The 23,486-nt window shown below is 30.4% G+C and overlaps 1 protein-coding gene across 1 annotated transcript in view; it reads right to left on the reverse strand.

The window, feature by feature from the left end:
* bma (SCY1-like protein bma) overlaps window positions 1–23,486 on the reverse strand; it is a 287,477-nt gene that overhangs the window by 47,648 nt on the left and 216,343 nt on the right. The window contains exons 4-6 of the mRNA XM_088235846.1: window positions 22,168–22,288; window positions 20,450–20,487; window positions 5,147–5,153 (exon numbers count right to left, since the gene is read on the reverse strand). Coding sequence (XP_088091972.1) covers window positions 5,147–5,153; window positions 20,450–20,487; window positions 22,168–22,288 — 166 coding nt within the window. The remainder of the gene's footprint in view (window positions 1–5,146; window positions 5,154–20,449; window positions 20,488–22,167; window positions 22,289–23,486) is intronic.

Here is a 23,486-nt window from a genome sequence, read left to right on the forward strand (position 1 = left end):
AAAGAGAAGGAAAACATATTTGAGAAAGGAATGTGGAAATCTATTCATTTACAGGGCTCATGGCCTGTCATTGGCTAGTTTTAGTAATAAATTCATACACTGTGTAATATTCCCTTCTCGAAAATGTTTTCCGTCTGTTTTGTAATGAATTTCAATCTTAACAGCTCCCTAAAGTGTGAAATCCGGCCATGTTAACAAGTGTTTGGTTTAGACATGCTCAATGTTTCGTTGAATAAATTAATTGGTTTGAAAAATGCAAAAAAAAAATGTATTTACAGGCTTTTTACCCACATAAATAAAGGTTTTCTAATTTTTTACTTCACAAAAGTCAACAAATGGAAGAGTTAAAAATGTGGATTTTCAAATATCGGCGGAATGGTGAATGTTACACCGTGTGTAAAGTGATCACTTAAAACAGCCAATGACAGATGACAACATTTGTAAATACCTAGTACTCTACATTCCTTTCTCAAAAATGTTTTATCTCACTGCTGTAAAAAAATTCAGAATTCAGTGTGATTAAGTCCGTGCAGTTAAAGTTAGCAGATTCTTCCCTTATTATTTTTCAATCAGCATAAAACAAGTTCCGTAAGAAACTATTTTTTGTGTGTCTCCGGGCGGACAAATAACACAGTTCTGTGTGTTAAGTAGAATCAATAATGAACGAGAGTTATCTTCAGGTAAATATCCTAAAAGGAAATTGAGCGGAGAAGAGTCCGCTTCGAGAGGTGGTGGTTGATCAGTATTTCACTTCCATCCTGCCAGGAATCAAACCAAACATATAAATTAATACGCATATATATTATATACTGTCGATTTGGATAAGAATATTTTCAAAATAATAACTAAATATGTAAATTTAAACTTTATAACTTTTTCAAGAATTAATTTTTTAAGTATTCTTTTAAATTAAATTATTTTTGTAATAAAATGATTTTTTGTTTTTTTCCAACGTTTTAATTTTTATCGCAGAAGTAATTAAAAATTTTACTTGTGAGAGTAATAAACAAATATGGTAAATAATTATTTATTTTGTTAAGAACAACATCTCGAAAGAAATAAAAACAGGATACCCTTAGAAGGCTTGCAAAAATGTATTTTATAAGCCCTTGAAAATGCGTAATAGGTACTTAAAATGGATGCACTCTGAATGTTTTTTTCAAATTGGCGAAAAAAAAATTAAAAAAGGATGTTAAGCACTACCTTTGTGGTTATCTAGTCATACTTATATAATACATATATAATAAATGTTAAAGTGTGTTTGTTTGTTTGTGTTTCTTTCACGTCTCAACAGAAAAATCGATTGTCATTTTTTTAAATAGGGATAGCCGGAGGGTGAGAAATAAAATAGGAGACTTATTTTTAATCTCGAATTAAAAAAAATACCAAAAGAAAAACATTCAATATATCGACAGTGGGAAACTCAATTAAAAAATAATTGGGCGGTCAGGTGAAATGTCAAAAAGAATAAATTTGAAATTAATTCAACAATGTTTAAGTTTGTCCAAATGCTTGCAGACTGGCTGGATTTCTTTCCTAGGGAGTTATTCATATTAAAATTTATTTTAACAGAGAGGGAAAACATTTTTAAGAAGGGAAGGTTTTTACTTTACAAAAGTCAACAGATGGAAGAGTTGAGGAAATGTGTATGTTCAAACATGGGCAGAATGGTGAATGTTACACAGTGTGTAAAGTGGCCACTTAAACCAGCCAATGACAGGCCTTAAGCCCTGTCCAATGCCTAGACTTCTACATTCCCTTCTCAAAAATGTTTTCCCCCTCTGTTGAAATAAATTTAAATTGAAATTAATTCTTTATATTTTTATAACTGACTTTCTTTATTTATGCTAAGTTTGGTTTGCTTTTCGTTTTGGTTTTGTAGCAGGATGTATTAGGTGAACAGAATAACGATGCGACGTCGTCATGGACTTACGGATCGTTGCATTTTTTTCAAAGCGATAGTTGGGTACCGGCAATCGATACAATCTACTTCCTGTCCCAAAAAATATATCATTCCTCCGAAAAAATTCTTATTTTGAAAACACTTTTTTGGTGTTACACATGCTATGAAGGAGGACGTGTAGAACAATAAAGTTGAAGCACTGCAATTTTACGTCAGAAAAGGAGCACAAGTAGCTCCAAAACATGCTTTAATCAAATAAATAAAGAGCGGTAAAGCGTAAAACCGATCACCTTATTTTCATGTAACAGATGATCAAAGTACGCTGCTTTTGGCGTTTCATTGAAGTTCCTATGCACCGTGGTGTGCAAATGGTAATGACGACGCAATAATAATTTCGTCGGCCTAACGTGTAAAACTCATAAATCCTAAACTTACTCTTTTTCAGAGGAGAGTAAAGACAGTTTTCAGTAGCGAATTGTAGCGAAGATTTTTATCGACATATATATTTTTATATGCAAATTTAAAAATTTTACGCTAACATCGATTATTTGAAGTTCTAACAGAAAATGTTAAAATATCATTTTTGATCATTCGTGGATTGACAAAATAGGTGTGGTATAGGTGATGATTTATTTTATTTAATAAGACGATTAAATAGTTTTTTTTTTTTAAATCATTAAAAGATCATAAAATTTATATTTGAAACATCAAGCAAATTTTGATTGCATTAAAATATTAATTACTAGGGGTTCAAACTGTCTGTAGGATCACAGTGAGTCACATCTTGCTGGAAGGTGTGATTCTATAAAATACTGCAAACGCCCAGTTGCATTTCACCGGCAACACTAATGACTAGTCCTACTCGTTAGCGTTTACGTCGCAAACATCGGGCAATGGGATCACACTCATAACGGTGTGATCACCGCAGATAACGAGAGGGTAAATGGCGAGTTTCTGGCGCCTCCAAACCAGAACCAACCAGCTAAAGGAAGGTAATCCCGACAGAAAAATCCACCAGAGAAGGCAACGGGAAACCACTCTGGTCATCTTTTCCCAGGAATCACTATGGCGAATTCATCCAATAACCAGTTGTCCTGGCTGCGGAGTAGCGCAGGACCGAGATGCTTTCGTTATAGTGATCGTCAACGTCGGGGGAACCGGACAAGGCAGCTCAAGAAGAATATTAATTACTAAATAAATAGCTTTTAAAAAAAAAAGTCTTGTGAAAGACCCCGATTAATTTGGTAAAATGTATTCAGAACAATGTGGAAGCTCAGAGTTTTTTTCTTTTGGTGATAGACTATTAATATAAGCCGAAAAATGTATTTTTAAATTTTGATGTATCGTTCAGTGCTATGATTTTTTAAAGTTTTGTATTTCTGAAATTAAAGCGCGGGTGACGTCTCAAGCTCTCTTCCGCTTATTCTCGGTTAGTTCTTCAGTCGCTTCGGTTTGTTCGGACTTAAGTATTGCGTTGGGAGCTCCTCAGGTGCCCGGACATTTAGGTGGGTTAAATATGGTGGGGCAGGCAACTGTTCCTGAGGGATGCTGATACAGTTGGGACTGTACTTCCTTCCGAGCGGAACGAACACGCTCTCTTGTTTTTTCCTCCCCTTACGGGGGTGGTATTCGGATCCTCTGCCTCTGATCACCCAAGGAGTCCTTATTTATTTAAGACCGTTCTTTTATTGTAAATATTCGGGTTTTTATGTTTGTTGTGTTAATGTTTGGGGTGTTACCATAATTTCAAGTAATTATTTTTGTATATTTGAGATATAAATATTTTTGAATAAAAAAAAAAGGCCTTGAGGGAATCTTGAAGGGTGGGGACGACGTGTTGGCCTCTGTCGAGATATTTGCCTCCCCCTCCTTAATCTGCATAGAGTTTGTATTCTTTAGAAATATTTATAATGACTTTCTTCTATGCGCAGCTGACAGAGTCCCTCAGGACCCTATAACAGCTGCGCGTGAATGGCGAGCTTAAAGATCCTCCTCAATGCCGATTGGTCCTTTGACTTACCGTAAATCAGAAATCTTACACAACTCTTTTATCATTGGTTGACTTATATGCGTTAGTGACGTCGTTCAAAGTTATTCGTTTTTATTATAAAAGGATTTTTATTTTATTTTATTTCTTGTACATCTTCAAGAAACTTTGCCGTATAATTTAATACTATTATATTTACCGTGCGTAAGAAAACATTTTTTTAGCCAATTTCCAGTAAGGCTGAACTTCCTCATAAGTGAGAACATTACAAGCTATTTCAGACACGAAAACTACTTAGACATGCAGCAGTTGTTTTGTGCTGATGTTCAAAGTATACAACGACTTAACTCCAGGGAATTGTTCTAGCATTATTCTAGGAATAATGTGGTACAAACTAAGCTCTCACAGAGTAGGTAATATTTCTTATGTTTGGTGTTCGGTGTTGTATTTAATTACTTCTATCTATTGTAGAACTTTTCCTCGTAGTGAAGATTAAAAAAATATTTTCCTACAACACAATACGGAAATATAACGTTTTTTTATTTACATTTTTAAAATAATAAGGGTCTATGAAATACAGTCTGGAAAAAAAATGCCACGTTTTAGTAGCATAAAAAATAATTTTAAATTCCCGCAAAAAAACGTCATTGTATTGGCCACGCCCTTAATGCATCACAATTCATGTAAATTTTTAGCTTTGTTCCAAACCATTCAAATTTTGATGAAACATCGTCACGAATCTTGACGTCACAACATCAATGCCAAATATGTCGCGTTTTTCTGGTGACATATTTTTCGAAATATTTTTTTTAAAGATACATATAAAAATATTTCTCCACATTGATTTATAAAAATAAAAAAAAAACATTTAAATCTATTTCATACATTTGTATCGGTATTCGTAATACCTAATATTTTCCTATTATGCAAACTATTAGATAATGTTTTTAAAGGATCTTTGATGTGTTATACATATCATTGAATTTTTGTGCTTTATATTTTCGCCAGGCATTAAAGTCTTATAATAATAAAACTAAAGTTTCCTATTATACCATCATCATAAAGCCCTTATCCTTACCCGGTAGTGCAGACTTCATTGTACTGTTAAATTAAATACAACGTATCTCGATCATCTATTACAGGAAGATAATGTAATCAGTCTTACGCTTAGGTGTAAGTCCAGATTCAATGGATTATTTTAGTAGAAAACCATCTTTAAAAAGAATTTTTCATGTTGACCTTCTGAGGAATCGAACCGGGTACCTTAAACATTACACTACACTATGAGACTGACGTTTCTCTACTCGATTACAATTTTCGAGATTTTTACCTAGTGGCAGCCATCGAGTCAAAAACACATGCCAAGGAGTCTGATTCTATTTCAAGCACAGACCTGTATTCTCTTTTTTACCGGACACAAGACTATCATCAAATATTTAATAATTACACCTATTAATAAACTTGAACTTTTGTTCGACCTTGTTAGGGATCAAGTAAAAATCTATTTTCATTGGCTCTAATCAATATATTATATTTTTATTCTAATTTTACATACTTTTCTACTTAAATTCGTCTAAAAAGAGTGATCAATTCAAAATTTTCATCTCGCTACAACTTACCGTTAGTGAGTTTTATCTTATACTGATAAAAAGAATAAATTTTACAAACGTTAATATCCTACTACTGAAAAGTTAGATTTGATACCAAAAAAGTCTAGCAAAAAGTTAATCCGGAAACAGCACGGTTGATCTAGCAAATGAATGTTAAAAGTTTATTATTTATTTCACGTCGTTATGACTAACTGTTAATTTTTTTATTTTATTTCGAAGAAATCCGTAAAAAAATGTCTTGAAAACAGCGTCATTAATCTACAAATTGCATTCTAAATGTTGTCTCTAAATTTGACATCGCCATGACTAATCGTAAAATAGAAATAATTAATGCCAAGGGAGGCGAGGAAGAATTTGATTTAAAAACACCACGGGTTCATCTAAAAATACAATTTCAAATATTCATTTTAAAATTTACTTTGCTACCACTTACCATTCTAACGTTTGATTATATGGCAAGGAAGGCAGATATTTTTTTTAGTTTGCAAAAAGCACCGTTAATCTTTAAAAACCATTTCAAATGCTGAAAATCAATTTTACTTCGCTTCAACTAACCATAAAAAAGTAAGATTTTATGATAGATAAATAAATGACACCAAAGAAGGCCGAGAAAAAATTGTCTAGAAAATAAGACAGTTGATATTTTTTAAAATAAAAGAGGCACTGTTAATTTTAAAGAAGTATCTGAAATGACGTGTCAAAATTTCCTGTCGCTGCAATTTGCCGTTTTTGAGAAGATTTTGTGATTGAAAACATACATACCATCACAATAATAATATTTTTCTGATTTATACAGCGATATTTTTGTAAAAAATCAGCTCAAGGGCGCTTACAATTGTATACATAAACTAACATTCTAACTAATTACACACTAAATACACCCGTATTTTAAGTTTTTTTTTCTTTTTATTTTAATTTTGTATAATTTGCTATGTTATTTCATCTAAAAATAATGGTAATTTTTTAAATTTCACCTCTCAACTACTGTAAGTGTATTTTATTTCAAATATAAGAAAGCCAAGAAAATGTTTGCTTAAAAACAACAAAGTTTATCAATGAAAGTTGATAATTTCACGAACGTTAAATATTTACCGTTATTCCAAGTCCGTGAAAACGTAAACCTGAAAACAGCACGGTCGATCAAACAAAAAAACTTTAAATGTTGGATCTTAATATTTCGTCGTTACGACTGACGGTTAAAAATTCCAATTTTATACCAAAAAGACCTTAAAAAACTTAGCTTGAAAACAGCATGGTTTACCTAAAAATTGCAATTTACATTTGGATTCTGAAATAGTTAAATTTTATACCAAATAAATTCCAAGAAAAATTTAGCTTGGTAAGCAGGGTTTATTTAGCAAAGTCATTTTGTATGTTAATTAATAATTTCACGACACTGCAACTGACCGTTAAAAAGTTAAATTTTATTGAGAAAGGCCAAAACAGATTTTATTTGAAAACACCATAGTTGATCACGAAATGGCATTTTTTTGTTTATTTCATCTTTAAAATTGGTTTAAAAATAGGGAGATTAACCTAGAAACGACCATAAAATTTCGGAAATGGCGCGGTTGATCTAGAAATCGTATTTTACAAAACTTGACGTAAGCAACGTTGAACTAGAAATTACATCTAGACTGACGTGTCAAAACTTCACGTCGCTACGACTTCCCGTTTCAAACACACAAACATACAAACGGACTATTGAACGATATTATAATTGGTACCATTTAGGTGAGCAATTATAAGTTTAATTATTTAGTTTTGCTCATATTGTTCTCTCAAATATTTATTGTTACCAATGTTGGAAAAAAGGCTAACATTGTCAAAGAAATGAAATTTGTCTAAAAAAATTTAATCAAAAATACTCTTAATACACAAAATTTGCGTTTTTAGATAATTGGTATTTTTGTGAGAGTGCTTTAAGAGGATTTTATTTTCGTTTAATTAACATTGTAGAATTTATTATGGTTTTTGTAAGTTACAATGATTTTTAAATCATCGCATCGTTTTTACTGTTGCTCTAGGTTAAAATTAAAATAAAACGTGACAATTTAAAGGAATATGTAGTTCAAAACATCTTTCATAATATTTGTTTCAGTTTATTTTTAATTGATTCAGTTTTATACATGAGAAAAAAATTACACCACTTTTTAAAATCTTTTGACAGGAATTGACTATAGCAATTGACTAACAATTCGATATTTAATCGATTGTAACAAAAAATAAATTAGTCTTCAATCCCCAAATAAATAAGTAAATCCCGCATCAAAATACATACATAGTTTTTTGTATTGTTTTCATGAAATGCGTATTTGTTTTGTATTTTATATTTTTTCACTGAGCGTGTAGAGTAAAATCAATGAAAAAAAAATATTCAAATTTTAAAAATGTAAAAAAAATAGATAATCTTAATAAATATACTGCATTGCTTAACATCAAAACTTTAATAAGAGTTTTGGTGACATGAGTAATTGAGAGGTTTGGTGGTTCAAGCCAGATATGCATTACAGATGAAACTATAAAATGAAACGTCGTTAAATATTAATTGTGTCCTTTTATTCTGTGTATATTAATTGTTTAATTCAATTGAACCTTAATAAACATTTATTAAAGATAAAATAAAAACTAGAAAACGGAGTTCTATGAGTTGTCAAATAAAACTTTAAATTTGCATTGCTTCTGTATCACCGTTCACGTTTATTTAATTTGGGCACGCAACTAAAATATATACTTTAATCTCTATAATATTTTGGTGTAGTTAAGTAGTTTAAATTAAGCAAGCGAAATAATGAGCCATAAGTTAAAGAACCTGCAATAACAAATAACATCACCAGACATTTGGTGATTTACACTAAGCCCTTATTTACTTTGCCAAATTGTCTGTTGCTGATCAAATATTCTTTCCTCTCGGGGGCATAAAAAACTCACGAGGTAAAAATCGACTATCGTAACTCAGCCCAGGTATACTTAAAGACTTCATAAAATACAAATTTTAACAATAATCGATCAGTAGAAAATATACAATATTCTGGAGAAACCAACGGATGTTTACTCAATAAGAATATTACATAACATCGCTACCTGAATTTTCCACAAAATTAAGCACAATACAGAAATCACTCGTCTTTTTAACGTTCCTTAAGTAGAAAACAAAATGAAATCCTTCATGTTCAATTAACATAAAATTATATTACAAATGAATTTTAGTGGCTTATTTTTAAACACGATGTTAAAAACGTTATTAGTTGGAATTCGATACATTATTTGAATACAAAAGAAGTTAAAGTTAACTGTTATTAATTTCAAAAGCTTCAGGTATTCAATTTTTCTTATTTTACTAAAACACTCATACACTTATACCAGATCCAATATTTCAATATCATTTTCGTAGCAGTGTCATATTAGGTTGAAAATAACAGAAAAAAAACAATTCTATAAAATGAATAATGTTGAACCATGCAATATACGAGTACGATATTTGATTAAAAGATTAAATTAGCTGTAAATTAAATAAATATTTTTTTGCAAATCGTCTACGATAAACATTTTATTATTATAACTGGAAAATTATCTACTCATTCTTATTTAAAATCCCATAAAACGTTTACATAAAAAAAAGGGTTCGTTCGACGTTTATTTTTAAATTATTACGTCAGAAATGTAAAAAGTTTTCTGAAAGAAAACTTATTTAAGTTAAGATACTTAGAAGCTAACCAAATATTTATTTAGCCAAAAAGCAATCCAGTATTACGGAAACTAAGGAAGGCTCCAAAATTTCATTTTTATAAAATATTTTTACAAAATATAAATTCCTTTGTCTTATGATTTATTTTTGATTTACTATGCTTGTTGATATTTTAAAAATACAATTTTTCTGTTTTCTCAAATTTTTTTAATCACCCTAAATTATACATATATATATATATATATATATGTATACATATATGTATATATATATATGAGCATATAAATCATATCGTGGTGTGATTACTGCAACAGAGTTCTTTAAAATCAGTATTTTTGAGCTACTCAATAAAAACACATACCTATGTGTTGTATTTTACTCCATGAATGCTACAAATTAATAGATAAGTTATGCTTTTAAATAATAGAATGATGATGAGAATGCACGACTTTTTTTGTAGCATTCACGAAAGAGAATAAACATATGTGTTTTTAGTAGATAACTCGCAAATGCTAATTTTGAAGTTACCGTAAAATTGATTGATTTGGTGTTTATTTTGTAGAACTCCATATTTAAACTTATAATATAAAAAATTAAACCCTAATTTGAGTCTACTGAACACTTTATTTTATTTTTACAAAACGCCTTGTTAGGGTTTTTTCAAACGAATGTGAAGATAAGATGGGTTAAATGTCCTTATATAGTTATATAATTCAAGGTACTTAAGTAACAAATAAAAATAACCTTATGAATTATGGCATGTACATTAATCATAATTGCGGGGAAACCCAATAGTTAAGGGCAAGGCTAAGTGTTAAATAGGTAATGGGGAATTTAGGTATTCATATTTGAATTTCGGAAAAAATTACAACAAGTAAGTATTTAATGTCATAGATGTATTTATTGTAAGAATGAAGCTTTATTGTTTTATATCTTACGATAATATTGTGGAAAATATGTCAATAATATTATAATAGGGGGGGGGGGGGGAGGGGTTCTTTATAATTTTAATACATGATTGAAATATTATGAAGAAATTTATTTAAACATATATGTATTTTCGTACTATATTTATATTTTAAGAATAATTGTAAAATGATTCATCTATTAATAACGCATCATGCAAGCGTGTACATAAAGAGACAAAGTGTAAAATAACATTATATTTAAATATGTATAATAGTGGTGAAGATATAAGATTGGTTTGTTCATTTTTTATTTTAAAATTAGGGTTGTTTAGTTATTAATTTCCAATCGTTCTAGTATATTAAGTTTACGTCCTTTGTTTTCAACGTGTAATGGAATTGGTTTTGGTTACGCCACATTGAATCTATGTGCATACATTGATATATATATATATATATAGCACATTTGCTACGATGAGGCGTTCGGATTTGTTAACTACTTACGGGACCCTGGTTAAGATGTTGCATTTTTCTTACCGTGGGTACCTATTTTGTTCCGGCGTCAGAACAACTGAACTGAACATGTGATTTTTCATATTCTCACCACGATCGCGAAAAGATATTTTGCCATAAATAAGTATTAAATCTACTGTGTGTAATCCGTCAAGTGCCCCTCCTTCCTGTCATTAAGATTGGATCTGAACCTGACAGAAGACGCGGCGTGTATTTTAGTGTCCGTAAAAGTTGGTTTTCTAAATTTGTCAAAAGTATGTTCGTTGTTATGCTAATAAACCCAAAAAAATATTTTACCGTTTTCCCCGTACTCTACTACGAAGCCAATTTTCGAATTTATTGAATTCTCCCATTTTGTAAAATTATCAAATTTTCTTATAAAACTATTCCAGCATATTTAAATCATCAACATATCTAACATAAATTATAATATCTTTCGCTAAAGGGGATTCTAACATTTCACGTTCTATATGGTCCATAAAAATTTCGGCAAGTAAGGGGCTGTGTGGATTTTTCATTTGGAGGCCATCCTCCTGTTGGTAAATGATTTCATTAAATTGAAAATAATTATTATTGACGCATCAAGCAAGGTGAATTAACTCGTAAGCTATTATTGGATTGACGTTAAATTTGTTTAGCATTGTTTCAATTTTAGAAAAACATTGTTGAACCTGTATACTACTGAAAAGGCTTTTAATGTCTCATGACATAAATTTGAATTTAGGAGGGAGATCAATATTTTTAATTATATTTACAAGTTCAAGAGAATTTCTTACGCTATATGTCGTTTTGAATTTAGAATGAAATTTAGAATGAAATTTAAATCACCACTGTAATTAGGCATCCTGGCCTGTTGTGGTGCAAAAAAAATTAAATGAAAATGAAATGAAAATGAAAATTAATAAAATTATTTAATTTGTATGCGAGTTTTGATGTAGGTGCGTTAATAAAACATACAACTGGTCTTATGGGGATTGTATTTTTATGAATTTTCGGTTGACCGTATGGGGCGGGGGCTCTGGGATTCATTACTTTTATATTATTTTTACTGGTTACATTCGGTAATAAAGCGTTACTTTTTTTTTTGATGATCTAACTATTTAGGAAATTTTAGTGGTTGATTCATATTTTAATATTATGAATTCATCGGGGTTAAGAAATGTTTTAACTTAATCTACAAAATGACATTTTTCTAAAATAACTATTGAGTTTTCCTTATCAGCTTTAGTTTTAAGTAAATTTTTTATTTTTTATCTTATTTTAAATATTATTTAATGTTTAAATTAGTGCCCTCTGGAATTTGAAATCTTGTTATATTAAATCTATTTCTTTGGATATCACATCTCCGATGATATGTTTGGGAAGATTGTTATTTTTTGTAAAATAAAAAGAAGCTTCTATATCTACTGCTAGACACTCAAATCGTTTTTTATTGACTTTAGTAGTAATTTTATATTTAAAACCTTAATTAAGAAATTCCAATTCATTATTGAAAAATGTACAGTTAGAAAGATTGATAGTTTTTTTGATAAAAAGTTTTAATGTTTAAACTGTTAGAAACATGTTTTGGTTTTGAATTTATTTTTAAGTTTCTATTAATTTATTAAGTTTTTCCGTTGTACGAGTATTTCATTTTAAGATTAAATAATTTGCCAATCACTCAATTGAAAATAATAAAAAAAAACATGTCTCAAATAAAACAATTCCATTACACGTTGAAAACAAAGGGCGTAAACTTAATATACTCGAACAATTAGAAATTAATAAATATCTAAACAACCCTTATTTTAAAATAATAAATGAACAAACCAATCGTATATCTTCACCACTATTATACATATTTAAATAGAATGTTATTTTACACTAGGTCTCTTTATGTACACGCTTGTATGATGCGTTATTAATAGATAAATTATTTTCCAATTACATATAAATTTTTAGAAATTCTTAAAATATAAATATTGTATAAAATACATTTATGTTTATATAAATTTCTTCATAATATTTTAATCGTGTATTCAACTTATAAAACACTCATCTATAATAATATTATTGATATATTTTCCACAATATAATCGAAAGGTAAAGCTTCATTTATTATTTTAAAATACATATATGGATATCAATAAACACTTTCTTTGTTTCCGAAAAAAAATTCCGAAATGCAAATATAAATACCTAAATTCCCCATTACCTCCTTGAGGTGATTTTCACAAAAATGGCGCTATATAAATTATCCAAACATTATTATTATTATTATTATTACCTATTAAACAACTAGCCTTGTTCTTAGCTATTGGTTTTCCCCGCAATTATGATTAATGTACATGCTATAGTTCATAAGATTATTTGTATTTGTTACTTACTACTACAAGTACTACAAGTACCTTGAATTATATAACTTTATAAGGACATCCAATCCACCTTATCTTCACATTCGTTTGAAAATGCCCTAACAAGGCGAAACAATTGTCACGAAATTTTTGTTTTTATATTTGAAAAAATATAATAAAGTGTTCAGTAGACTCAAATCAGTGTTTGATTTCTTATATTATAATTTACCTAATAGTAATTACCCCGCTATATTGTACTATTTTTTAACTCATTTTCTCTACCATATGTAACTTTTATTGATTGTACCGAGTAAGTTTGTATTTTTTTTACACTACTTTCTGTTTTTTACCTACTCAGTATCATTGACCGATTTCTTACTTTTATTTTTATGTTCCTTACTATTTTCAATTAAATACTCAATTATCGGCAGCTAATAAATAAACTTTTTTTAGCCTGAAATATATCTTAGGTAAATGCAAATAAAACTTAAATATACTCTCAGTAAAACCCCACTATCAGGATTTACCAGGTCAAGACAAGGCTGGATTCTCTTCTCAATAATATTTTTTCTCGCTATTGCAAACAAATTTCTGCAAAATTAATAATTACGGTTGACTAATGAATGTTTGACTGATGATTGGGTTTGAATTGCAATTAAGAATTTTAGGAAGATAACGAAACGAGAGTTTATTTTATGGTGATAGAACTTAATTTTGTAATAGTGTCTGTTTTCAAACTAACGATTATAGTTTTTTTTACTTATGTGCTCTGTAACAATACTCACTCAAATTAATAATGAAACGCCTTACAATTGAAAAAAACTGTCAAAGTGTAAACTTAAATAACTCACTGTTTAATTTAATATTATTACATATATAATTCTTAGTGAAACCATGAATTTACTACGTGACAAGCTTGACAAAACATTATTTCCAGAAACGGTCGGGTCCACACGGTACTGTGATTTGATGCCATCGGATTATTTCATATGAGGATAAATGAATTCGATAGTCTACTGAAACAAACTAATACCAGTTGAAGCATTGAAGCCAATAAAACACGCTCCATTTTGGAAATACACCTAGATTTGTTGGACAAAGCGGCTCAACATTGGACAGACAGAAGACGCCATGTAATGAGAACATTATTTGCCAGATACGATTTAAAAAAATTATTTGTTTCAATTTAAAGGAGTAAAACTTTTCCTTTTTTTAATTTCTTTTACTTAGTTACAATTTAAAAAGAACAGATACTATCGTAGCATTATTGCGATAAACGAATATGTTGTACGTACGAAAAGGAACAATGTCCTATGGTTACCACCTTTGATTTATCCTTAGTGACACAGATACGTGTCTTTTTTTCGGATATATAAATATAGAGCCATTGACTAGAAGTAAATCGAAACCAAACATTATCAGCTCATTTAGTTTATAACTGGTTCATTTTATTTAACTGTGAACAAAATTACAGTGCATAATCAGACAAAATTATAATAAAAGTAATTAATATTTACTGTAGTAAATATACACAATAAACATTGCTTATTTGATGCAGTAATTAAGTATTATTAACTTTGCTTAAGTCACTTCAATGGGCAATGTATTTATAAATGGACTAAGTAGTATAAACAAAATAATGTTTGATTAGGTTGTGGTCTCGTGGAGATATTGTGAACTCCGGATAAGAGTTCCGGTTGTTTCTTGTTTTAGCTCAAGTTGCTTCCTATTTTGTATCGAATTTCCAAATATTTATAAACATCAACCATATGAAATCTCAATAAATTGAACACAAACTAAAAACCTATTTTGGATTGAATGGGTACCTAAATACGAGCAGCTGCTTTGACTACTACTACAAAAAAGCACGACAAATTTATTTTACCTGAATGAAAAGCAATGATTTTAGCTCCTTTTAAAATATTTTATGAAACATTAAAGAAAGGTTGAAAAATTCCACAGAAATATTAAAATACCTGGTGAGAAATAACTTTTTCTCCAACATGAAATGTATTTACACTGGGAGCTTCTATCTCTGTTCATCTGTTAATTAAAATTTGATGGTTTATTTGCACCGCCATCCATTTTATTAATTTTTCTATACATATTTTTTAGTATTCACGAACAAAAAGGCCATTTCAAACGCTACCGATAAAAAGTTTAAAGCAAAAACTATTTACTCATTTTCAGATCAACAATATTTTTAGTTTGTCCAAATTTTCGTCGACAAGGACTGGATTCAACTCCTTAGGGAGCTGTTAATATTAACATATTCCAACAAAGATAAAGAACATTTAAAAGAAGGTAATATAGAAGTCTAGGCATCTACAGGGCTAATGATCTGCCAACGGCTGGTTTAAGTAGCCACTTTACACACTGTGTAACATTCACTATTCTGCCCTTATTTGAACATCTATATTCCTTCAATTCTTTCATCTGTTGATGTTTGTGAAGTTTTGTTCTTGAACAAACATCAACAGATAAAATAATTGAAGGAATATATATGTTCAAATATAGACAGAATGGTAAATGTTACACAGTGTGTAAAGTGGCCACTTAAACCAGCCATTGACAGGTCATAAGCCTTTTAGATGCCTAGACTTCTTTTTACCTTCTTTTAAATGTTCTTCGTCTCATTTTCAGATGTTAGAGAAAGTTTATCTTTTTTAAATTTATTATTGATCATTCATTATAATTCATTTACCACCGGAATGGATACCTATTATTTTTTACAATACTGTTTTAAAAATGTTTGTTTTTCTACAGATGTGGGTACGAGTACATATGACATCCAATACAATTTGAAGATATAACATGAAACGTTTGTTTACAGTTGTTTTCTTTATTGAAATAATTGTACAAAATTTTATTCGTGTCTTCAATTAAATTACAAAAATATATTTACTTCTAAAATAATCCTTAGAATCCTCTAATTAATGTTATTCGTTGTCCGGTTCATGAAACCGTGGTTTTTTTTAAGCTCCTTAGTTTCACTGTACATAAAATATTATTCATTAATAATTCAGTTCTATATTGATTATTAAATGTACGTGGAACAATTAATAAATAATATATAACGTAAACAAATGAATATTGAGAATTTAAAATTGAATAAATATTTAAGATATTTAAAATGAAAATATTGTACAAAAAATATTTTGTAATAGGTCGTGTTATAAAGGGTTTTTCAATTGGCGTGGGTAGATTTTGACGGCTAGTGGTGGCAATTTTGTTTTGATGACATCTGTCAAATATTTTTTTTATTATTTTGTTACTCGTGCCAAATCACCATGGTAAGTAATACAATTGAACAGCACGTTCAAATGATAAAATTTTATTTTCAAAATGAGTGTTCGTTAGTCCAAACGTTGCGTGCATTACGCTCATTTTACGGTAGACGTGGTGGCCCTTCACAGTCAACTCTTCAACGTTTGGTGACCAAATTTAAAACAACCGGTTTGACAATCAATTAGCCAACATTCGTGCGTTTAAGGAACACAAGATCAGCCGAGAACATCGCCGCTATTTGTAAAGGGGACAACAGAACCCGAGGCAGTCGATTCCCTGCCGTGCACAAGAACTCGGCCTTTCGCAGACTTAGACAAAACTAGGCGAATATTGCATCGAGACTTAGACCTACACCCGCACAAGATCCAATTAAGCCAGAAACTCAAAGTTTATGACCATAGACAATGCCGTTTGTTTGCTGACTGGGCTTTGAATCGTTTCAGAAGACAACCCAAATTTTTTTCGGGAAATCATCCAAGCGACAAGGCGCGTTTTTGGATGAATGACTGTATTAACAAGCAAAATAACCACATGTGGGACATCATCAACCCACGCGAGGTTCACCGAGTGATAATGCATCCTCAAAAAATTACCGTTTGGTTTGGATTTTGGGCCGGCGGCGTCATTGGTCCGTACTTTTTCGAAAACGACGTTGGTGAGGCGGTCACCGTCAACTACAGAACGATGCTAACCAATTTTTCATGTCCCAAATCGAACTATATAGACCTAGACAATATGTGTTTCCAGCAAGACGGTGCTTTGTCACCTAGCGGACGCAACGATTGACATTCTGCATGAACGATTTAAGGGTAAGGTTATCTCTCGCAGGGGTGATCTGAATTGGCCACCAAGGTCATGTAATTTGACCCCGCTAGACTTTTTCTTGTGGGGTTTCTTGAATTCATAAGTCTATGCAAATAAACCACAATCAACCGATGCCCTAAAGGTTAAACATAACACAGGCCATTGCTTGAATTCAGCCGGATCAAGGAAAACGGAAAGGTAATTGAAAATTAGACCACTCGGATCCGTGCCACCGTAAGAAGCCAAGGTGGGCATTTAAACGATGTCATATTTCACACTTAATGACACATATGGACTTTTCAAATAAAAAAAATAGTTTTGTTAATACCTCACACACAACTTGTTTTATTTCATTTCAACATCTACCCGCACTTATTGAAAAACCCTTTAAATGCACACCGCACACTTCGAGAGATCCTCTTTTGGAACATGGATATTCTTTTTAAGTACATGAAGTTCCAAGTTACACACTAATGTTGATTTCGAGAAAATGTATTTTTTATGGTAGTGGGTGATATTTGAATTGAATAAAACTACAAGATAAGATTGATTTTAATATGTGCTTTAAATTTATTGAGTTTTCTTACAAGAAAATAGTTTTAAAAAATGAACGTTAAAATTTTCAATAATAATTTGTGTTTGTCGACACTTTTGTAAACTAGAACTGGATTCAACTGCCTTGGGAACCAGTTACACAATGGGTAAAGTGGCCACTGAAACCGGCCAACGACCGGTCGTAGGTCCTGTAAAATCTAGACTTCTATATTTTCGTCTTTAAAATGTTCTTCATGTGTGTATTTTAATGTAATAATTTTCGTTCAATTAATAAATATTGTGACAAAAATATAAATGAAATAAAACATTAAAAAAAACGGCGCAGCGTTTGCATTCCGAGTATTTTTTTGTTAACAAGGAAACAATTTTAATAGAAACGAGTTTCTATCAGGAGATCTTTTAATAAATCATTCTAACGGGTAAGTTAATTTTGGTAAATGTTGTAACGTATTGATAAACATTATGTGTTTTAATCGTATTTTCAAGCGTTTTCATTCATATTCTCTAAAAATGTTTCGTATACAATATTTTACAAAACGTATTATCAATGAATCTAATTTTACTAAAACATTTTATAAGAAACCAAACAATAAATCAACTAGTTCACAATAAATTGCTTTGGCAAAAACATGATGTTACCTGGCTCCCAATCCATCCAGATTTCAATTGTTTGGACGATTATATTAGTCCATCTCTTATGAGAATATAATAAAAACAAAATAAAATAAACTACGGACTCAAACTTAATAATAAATCTTTACCGGTAGCTTAGCGGTTGACTTTAAGCTAACACAATTTTCAAATAAATCATTTTACAAGAATATTCTTAGAGTATATATATATACTCTAAGAGAATATTAGTCGAATAGGGAATGAAAAATACACCGAAGTTAATGTTTGCTATAATGTCACAATTAAATTTAAAAAAAACTACTGGTAGCCCGAAGATTTGAACCTAAGTCTTTTTGATCGTGGTCAGTATACTAAGCTAAGCACTTTTTAATTTTGCGGTTAGTTCGGACACGGTGGAAGTCTCGACCTCGACCGCACTCGACCGCCGGAAAATAAAATCGCGCGGCGTCCGCGCTGTTCTTGTTGTTATTAGCCCAGACGCTCCGTGGAACCGAATTCAGAATTCACGACGAAAAGTCAAATATTTTTTTCCTATTTTTTTTTTATTTTTAAACTCATACACTGATAGATTTTGTATCAAAATCCGTATTGAAAACCAAAAATGGTGGTCATGGAGTTGAGCGGAAACACTGAAATCAGGCGTTGATCCGTTGTTTCAGTCGTATTCCAACAGTGGGCGGTAGCGTGCATTATTTATTGGCGTGTTGCGACGAATCCCCATGTTTTATTAAACGTTATATTTTTCATGTATTTTTTAATTAAATTACGTAGTAAGTGATTGATTTTGAATAAATAAAATACACATATTTATAAAGAAATATTTAAGTTAAATATCGGAAAAATTTTGTAAAGTTTTTATTTTAGAAAAAAAGTTCATGTTGATTTAAAGTGCACTTCCATACTTATCCATTCCGTTTTTATCATCATTATTCCCTTTCCGCACCTAATGGAATGGTGCATAGGGCACTGTATTGGTACACCAATCGCAGCACATCTTGATCATTTTTTGTTACATGGGGGTAAGGGGATCAGTCTTGCGTTTCAGGTATCAGTCCAAGGACTAAGAAATATTCTGGTATAAAAACACCCTTTTAAATAAATATTTTACATCAAACATGTCAGGAATCGAACCCGAGACCTCTCGCATGATAGGCAAATGCACTGACCATTACATCACGAGGCCGACAGTTTCATTCTTATAATATTATAAAATATCTGGTTTCAAGAGCAGTGCAGATTTATGAAAAATATTGGAGATACGCACCAATTGTCTACGACTTCATTATTTTTATATTATAAATTGTAATGTGTCACAATCGTATTATAATAATTTAAAAAATGGATTGCAATTCCTAACAGTTTCAATATATTTGAAGACAAAGAGGAGAAATGGTTTAAACATTGAATGGAGCTTAAGTATTTCTTACCTCAAACAACAAGTACAAATATAATATCCGATTTTTTAGATCTCAAAGATCAATCTGCTCAAAAATCAATAATCAAAGTAATTTTATAAAATCTTTTCAGGTACCCCAGCGTCAAGTTATTTGAGGTATTTGAGATCTTATATATGGGGCAATTATTTATTTTAAGAATAATAATGTTTGTGAAAGCAAATTATTCTATCAAATCCCAAAATGAACACTCGCACACTACCAGAAGCCAAATTAAAGGATAGGTCATTGGATCTACCACAAACTCTGAATTTGGGCAAAGAAGTTTCAGGTTTCTGGGCCCTAAAATATTTTATTTGTTACCCGAACATTGCAAAACCGTAACCCGGTTTCAATTAAATAAATTCGTAAAAAAATGGTTACTGGGCTTAGGTAGAGAAAAATTGGAAAATGTACTCAAAATACATTCTTGAATAATAAATGCTTTAAATTAATATTGTATAACTGTAAAATAAATTAACTAGTAGGTAGTATTGTTTTGTTTATTTTGCATAAAAATGTCTGCCTTCAAACAGGTTGTTCCTAGTTCGGCAGACTAGACATAATCCAGAGAAATCTATTACCCAAGTGTGTGTGTAGTAAATAAAGAAATTGTTATTTTTGTAAATAAACAAATAAGAGTCGGCTTATGTTGTACTCGCACACAAACGATTCACTAAAAATAAGTGGACATCGAATTGAGGTAAACACGTTTATTATACATGCCTGCTGCAATGTTTTCAATTTATATCCTCGGTTATTATATAATTCCTCTTCTTTTTTTATAGCTTTTTTACCGCCATATTTTCTCTTGGTCCTGAAGTAAGACAATTAACTTAGTTATCATTCGGAGAACTTTCGGAAGAAGCAAGAAAAAGACGAGAAATAAGGACGTAAAACGCTTCGTAGAAGTTTTGCCAGGAAATCTTTAAAAATCAGTACCGACTGGGATATTTTATTAAATATGCTTCTTATATCTTCAGATATCTATGTTTCTTAATTCCAAGATTTTCAAAAGAAAAACAACAAATAGAAAGATAAACATCGGAAGCGCCAGAGTTGCTTGTACTTCCATATTTTAGGAATACTTCCATATGGAGACTTGTGGAGACGGAGCATAAAATGCAGATATGTATACCTATATAATTAAAAATATATCAATTATAAAATGGAAACTGGTGTTAAATATAATTCAAAAGAAAGTGAATATATATGTTCATAAATATTTAAAACAATTTCAAAACGTTTAATTAAAATAACTAAAAAAAACTTATTTTTTATCATGTTATGTGAATTTGGGCCCACTGTGAGACGACGCGACGGGTAGTTTTTCTTAGAAATAATTCAAGGAGTTTTAATAAAAAGGGTGTTTAGATGGAGCTTAAGATTGCTAATAACATAATCTGTTTGCTATCTTGAATTCTAGGAAGTATTTTGAAAAATACAAAATATGCTCAAAATTTTGTTTTTTGAACATATTTTGACTTTGGCTTATTCCAGATAAATGTTGTGAACAACAAAAATAAAGAACACTATTTAAACTAAAATTTATTGTTACAAAACTTTTTGCTAAACCTTTTAATTTATAATATAGATCAACAAATTTTCATTGGTGAGCGCCGCGCCGCGGACCTCACTATCACTCGTTCGTTACCCATCTCCGTCTTCCTTCCACAAAAAACCTTCTTAAAAAACATTACAAGCTATTGAACAACAATCAAAAGCACCTTTGAAAAACGCAAAGCATCTGGTAAGAAGTTTATTGAATTTCGATTGAATTCTAAAACTAGAAGTAATTCATTTTTAAATGTAGATTTCTTTTTGCAATTGTCAAACTTTGCTTTTTTTACCAACAGGGGTGTCTTTTTCTGTAAGAATCTGACATTTGAAAATGTATTAAATGTCAGTTAATATTTCCAAAAATCCAGTAAAAAGAAGTAAATGGGTAGAAATTATGAGGAATTTAAGGCAAGAATTTAATTAGGATACATGAAAAACTAATGTTGTTTGTAAACATTAAAATACAAACTATTTTTTCTATACGAACAGGTTACATCCTCACAATTTTTAGCATATGGATCCTTGTCAAATTCAACCCTAGTGGTCGTTGAAAAAAACATTTATGCTTTTACCTTTTTTTCTACAGATTTAATATAAGATTTTAGTGAGTCCATGGCAAATATATAAATATGCCTACGGCAAAGCTCATCACTTTACTAAAAATCGCATTAAATCGGTCCAGTAGTTATTCAGTCTATCGAGGACACACATACAAACATTGCCTTATATATATAGATTTAGAACATAAACTTTGTACACAATAAAAGCAACTCCCATATAAAAAGGAAAAACAATTTTTTAGCCAAAAGACACAGAATCAGCTTTTTTACTTAAATTTACTATTAAATTTTAAACAATTTATACATTATGAAGTCAATCATACATCTTTAAAATTACAATAAAACTTAATGGGCAAACATGATAAACTTAGGATTGAAAAAATAATTTTGCTTACCAACGAATTCTAATCCAAACAGCTTCCACGTTCCCTTCTTGGTGATGATAATCGAAGTTGGACAGACGTTGCGATGGATCAAATGGACGTTATAATGCAGAAACGTCAAAGCTTCTGTAATCTGAAAACACAAAACTTTTAATAAAAAAACTGCCATGAATTATTGACTAATTCGTTGTAAAATAATGAAAGAGAATACCCTTTTCACTAATTTGTTGGTTTAAACATAAGTTCTGTCCGTTTTTTTACAAAATGAAGAGAATAAAAGGACACAACAGAAAGAATGACAATAAAAGACGTTCGTTAAAAATGTTAATATCCCTTTACTATGACAATAAGTGTTCATATGGGTAAATCATTCTAATGTGCAAAAACAAAATTTGTGTGTTTTTTTAGTATTAAAAGGCACTAACACATTAACAAATGGAATTGTTTGATTTAAGCTAAGCTTCTGAATCATTTTATTGAATATAAATTATCGTCCAGAGTGATCCCTAATGAATGATAGGAAATATATTATTAAGGTAGTTAGATTACAAAATAAATACTTGGCTCAACGTTCGTTTTTGTGTCACTGTTGCTAAAAGACAGATATGAGGTTTGAGTGTCTAAATTTGTTGAAGCAGAGATGGAAAACATTTGTAAAAAGAGAATATCGAAGTTTAGGGATTTACGTGGCTTATGACCTGTCATTGTAACCATTCTGCTTACGTTTAAACATCCACATTTCCCTATCTCTCCCATCAGTTGATCTAAGTGAAGTTAAAGATCTTGTTTCAAAGATATTTATCTGATGGAATTATTTTACGTACTAGGCCACGCCTGAAAATAAATTTCCAATTTTTTAACTTCTTTTTGGGCCAGCTGATTTTATTATAATATTTTGAGTTTGTGCGAATGCTTGTAGACAAAATACTGGTTTTCACTCCCTAGGAAGTCATTACGATTAACTAACATCAACAGATGGAAGAATTGAAGAAATATGGATGTTCCAACAAAGGCAAAATGGTGAATATTACAGTGTGTTAAGTGGACATTTTAACCAGCCAACGACATGTTGTAAGCCCTGTAAATACCTAGACTTATATATTCCCTTTCCGTAAATACTCTTCATCCCTAAAAATTTGAATGTCAAAATATTTTTACAGAATTAGGCAGAATTTTACAGCGAATTACTGGCATTTACTACAGCCGGCGACAGTTCACAAGTTGTTTTAATACCTAGACTTCCATATTTTTCAGTCATAACTCATCTAGTCAAAAATTCTTGTATTTCAGGAATTATGACCGAAAAATATTTTTCACACATACTTGTATTA

Source organism: Micrasema longulum, unplaced genomic scaffold (assembly GCF_059751315.1).
Source record: "Micrasema longulum isolate JH-2025_06_02 unplaced genomic scaffold, ASM5975131v1 h1tg000097l, whole genome shotgun sequence".
NCBI lineage: Eukaryota > Metazoa > Arthropoda > Insecta > Trichoptera > Brachycentridae > Micrasema > Micrasema longulum.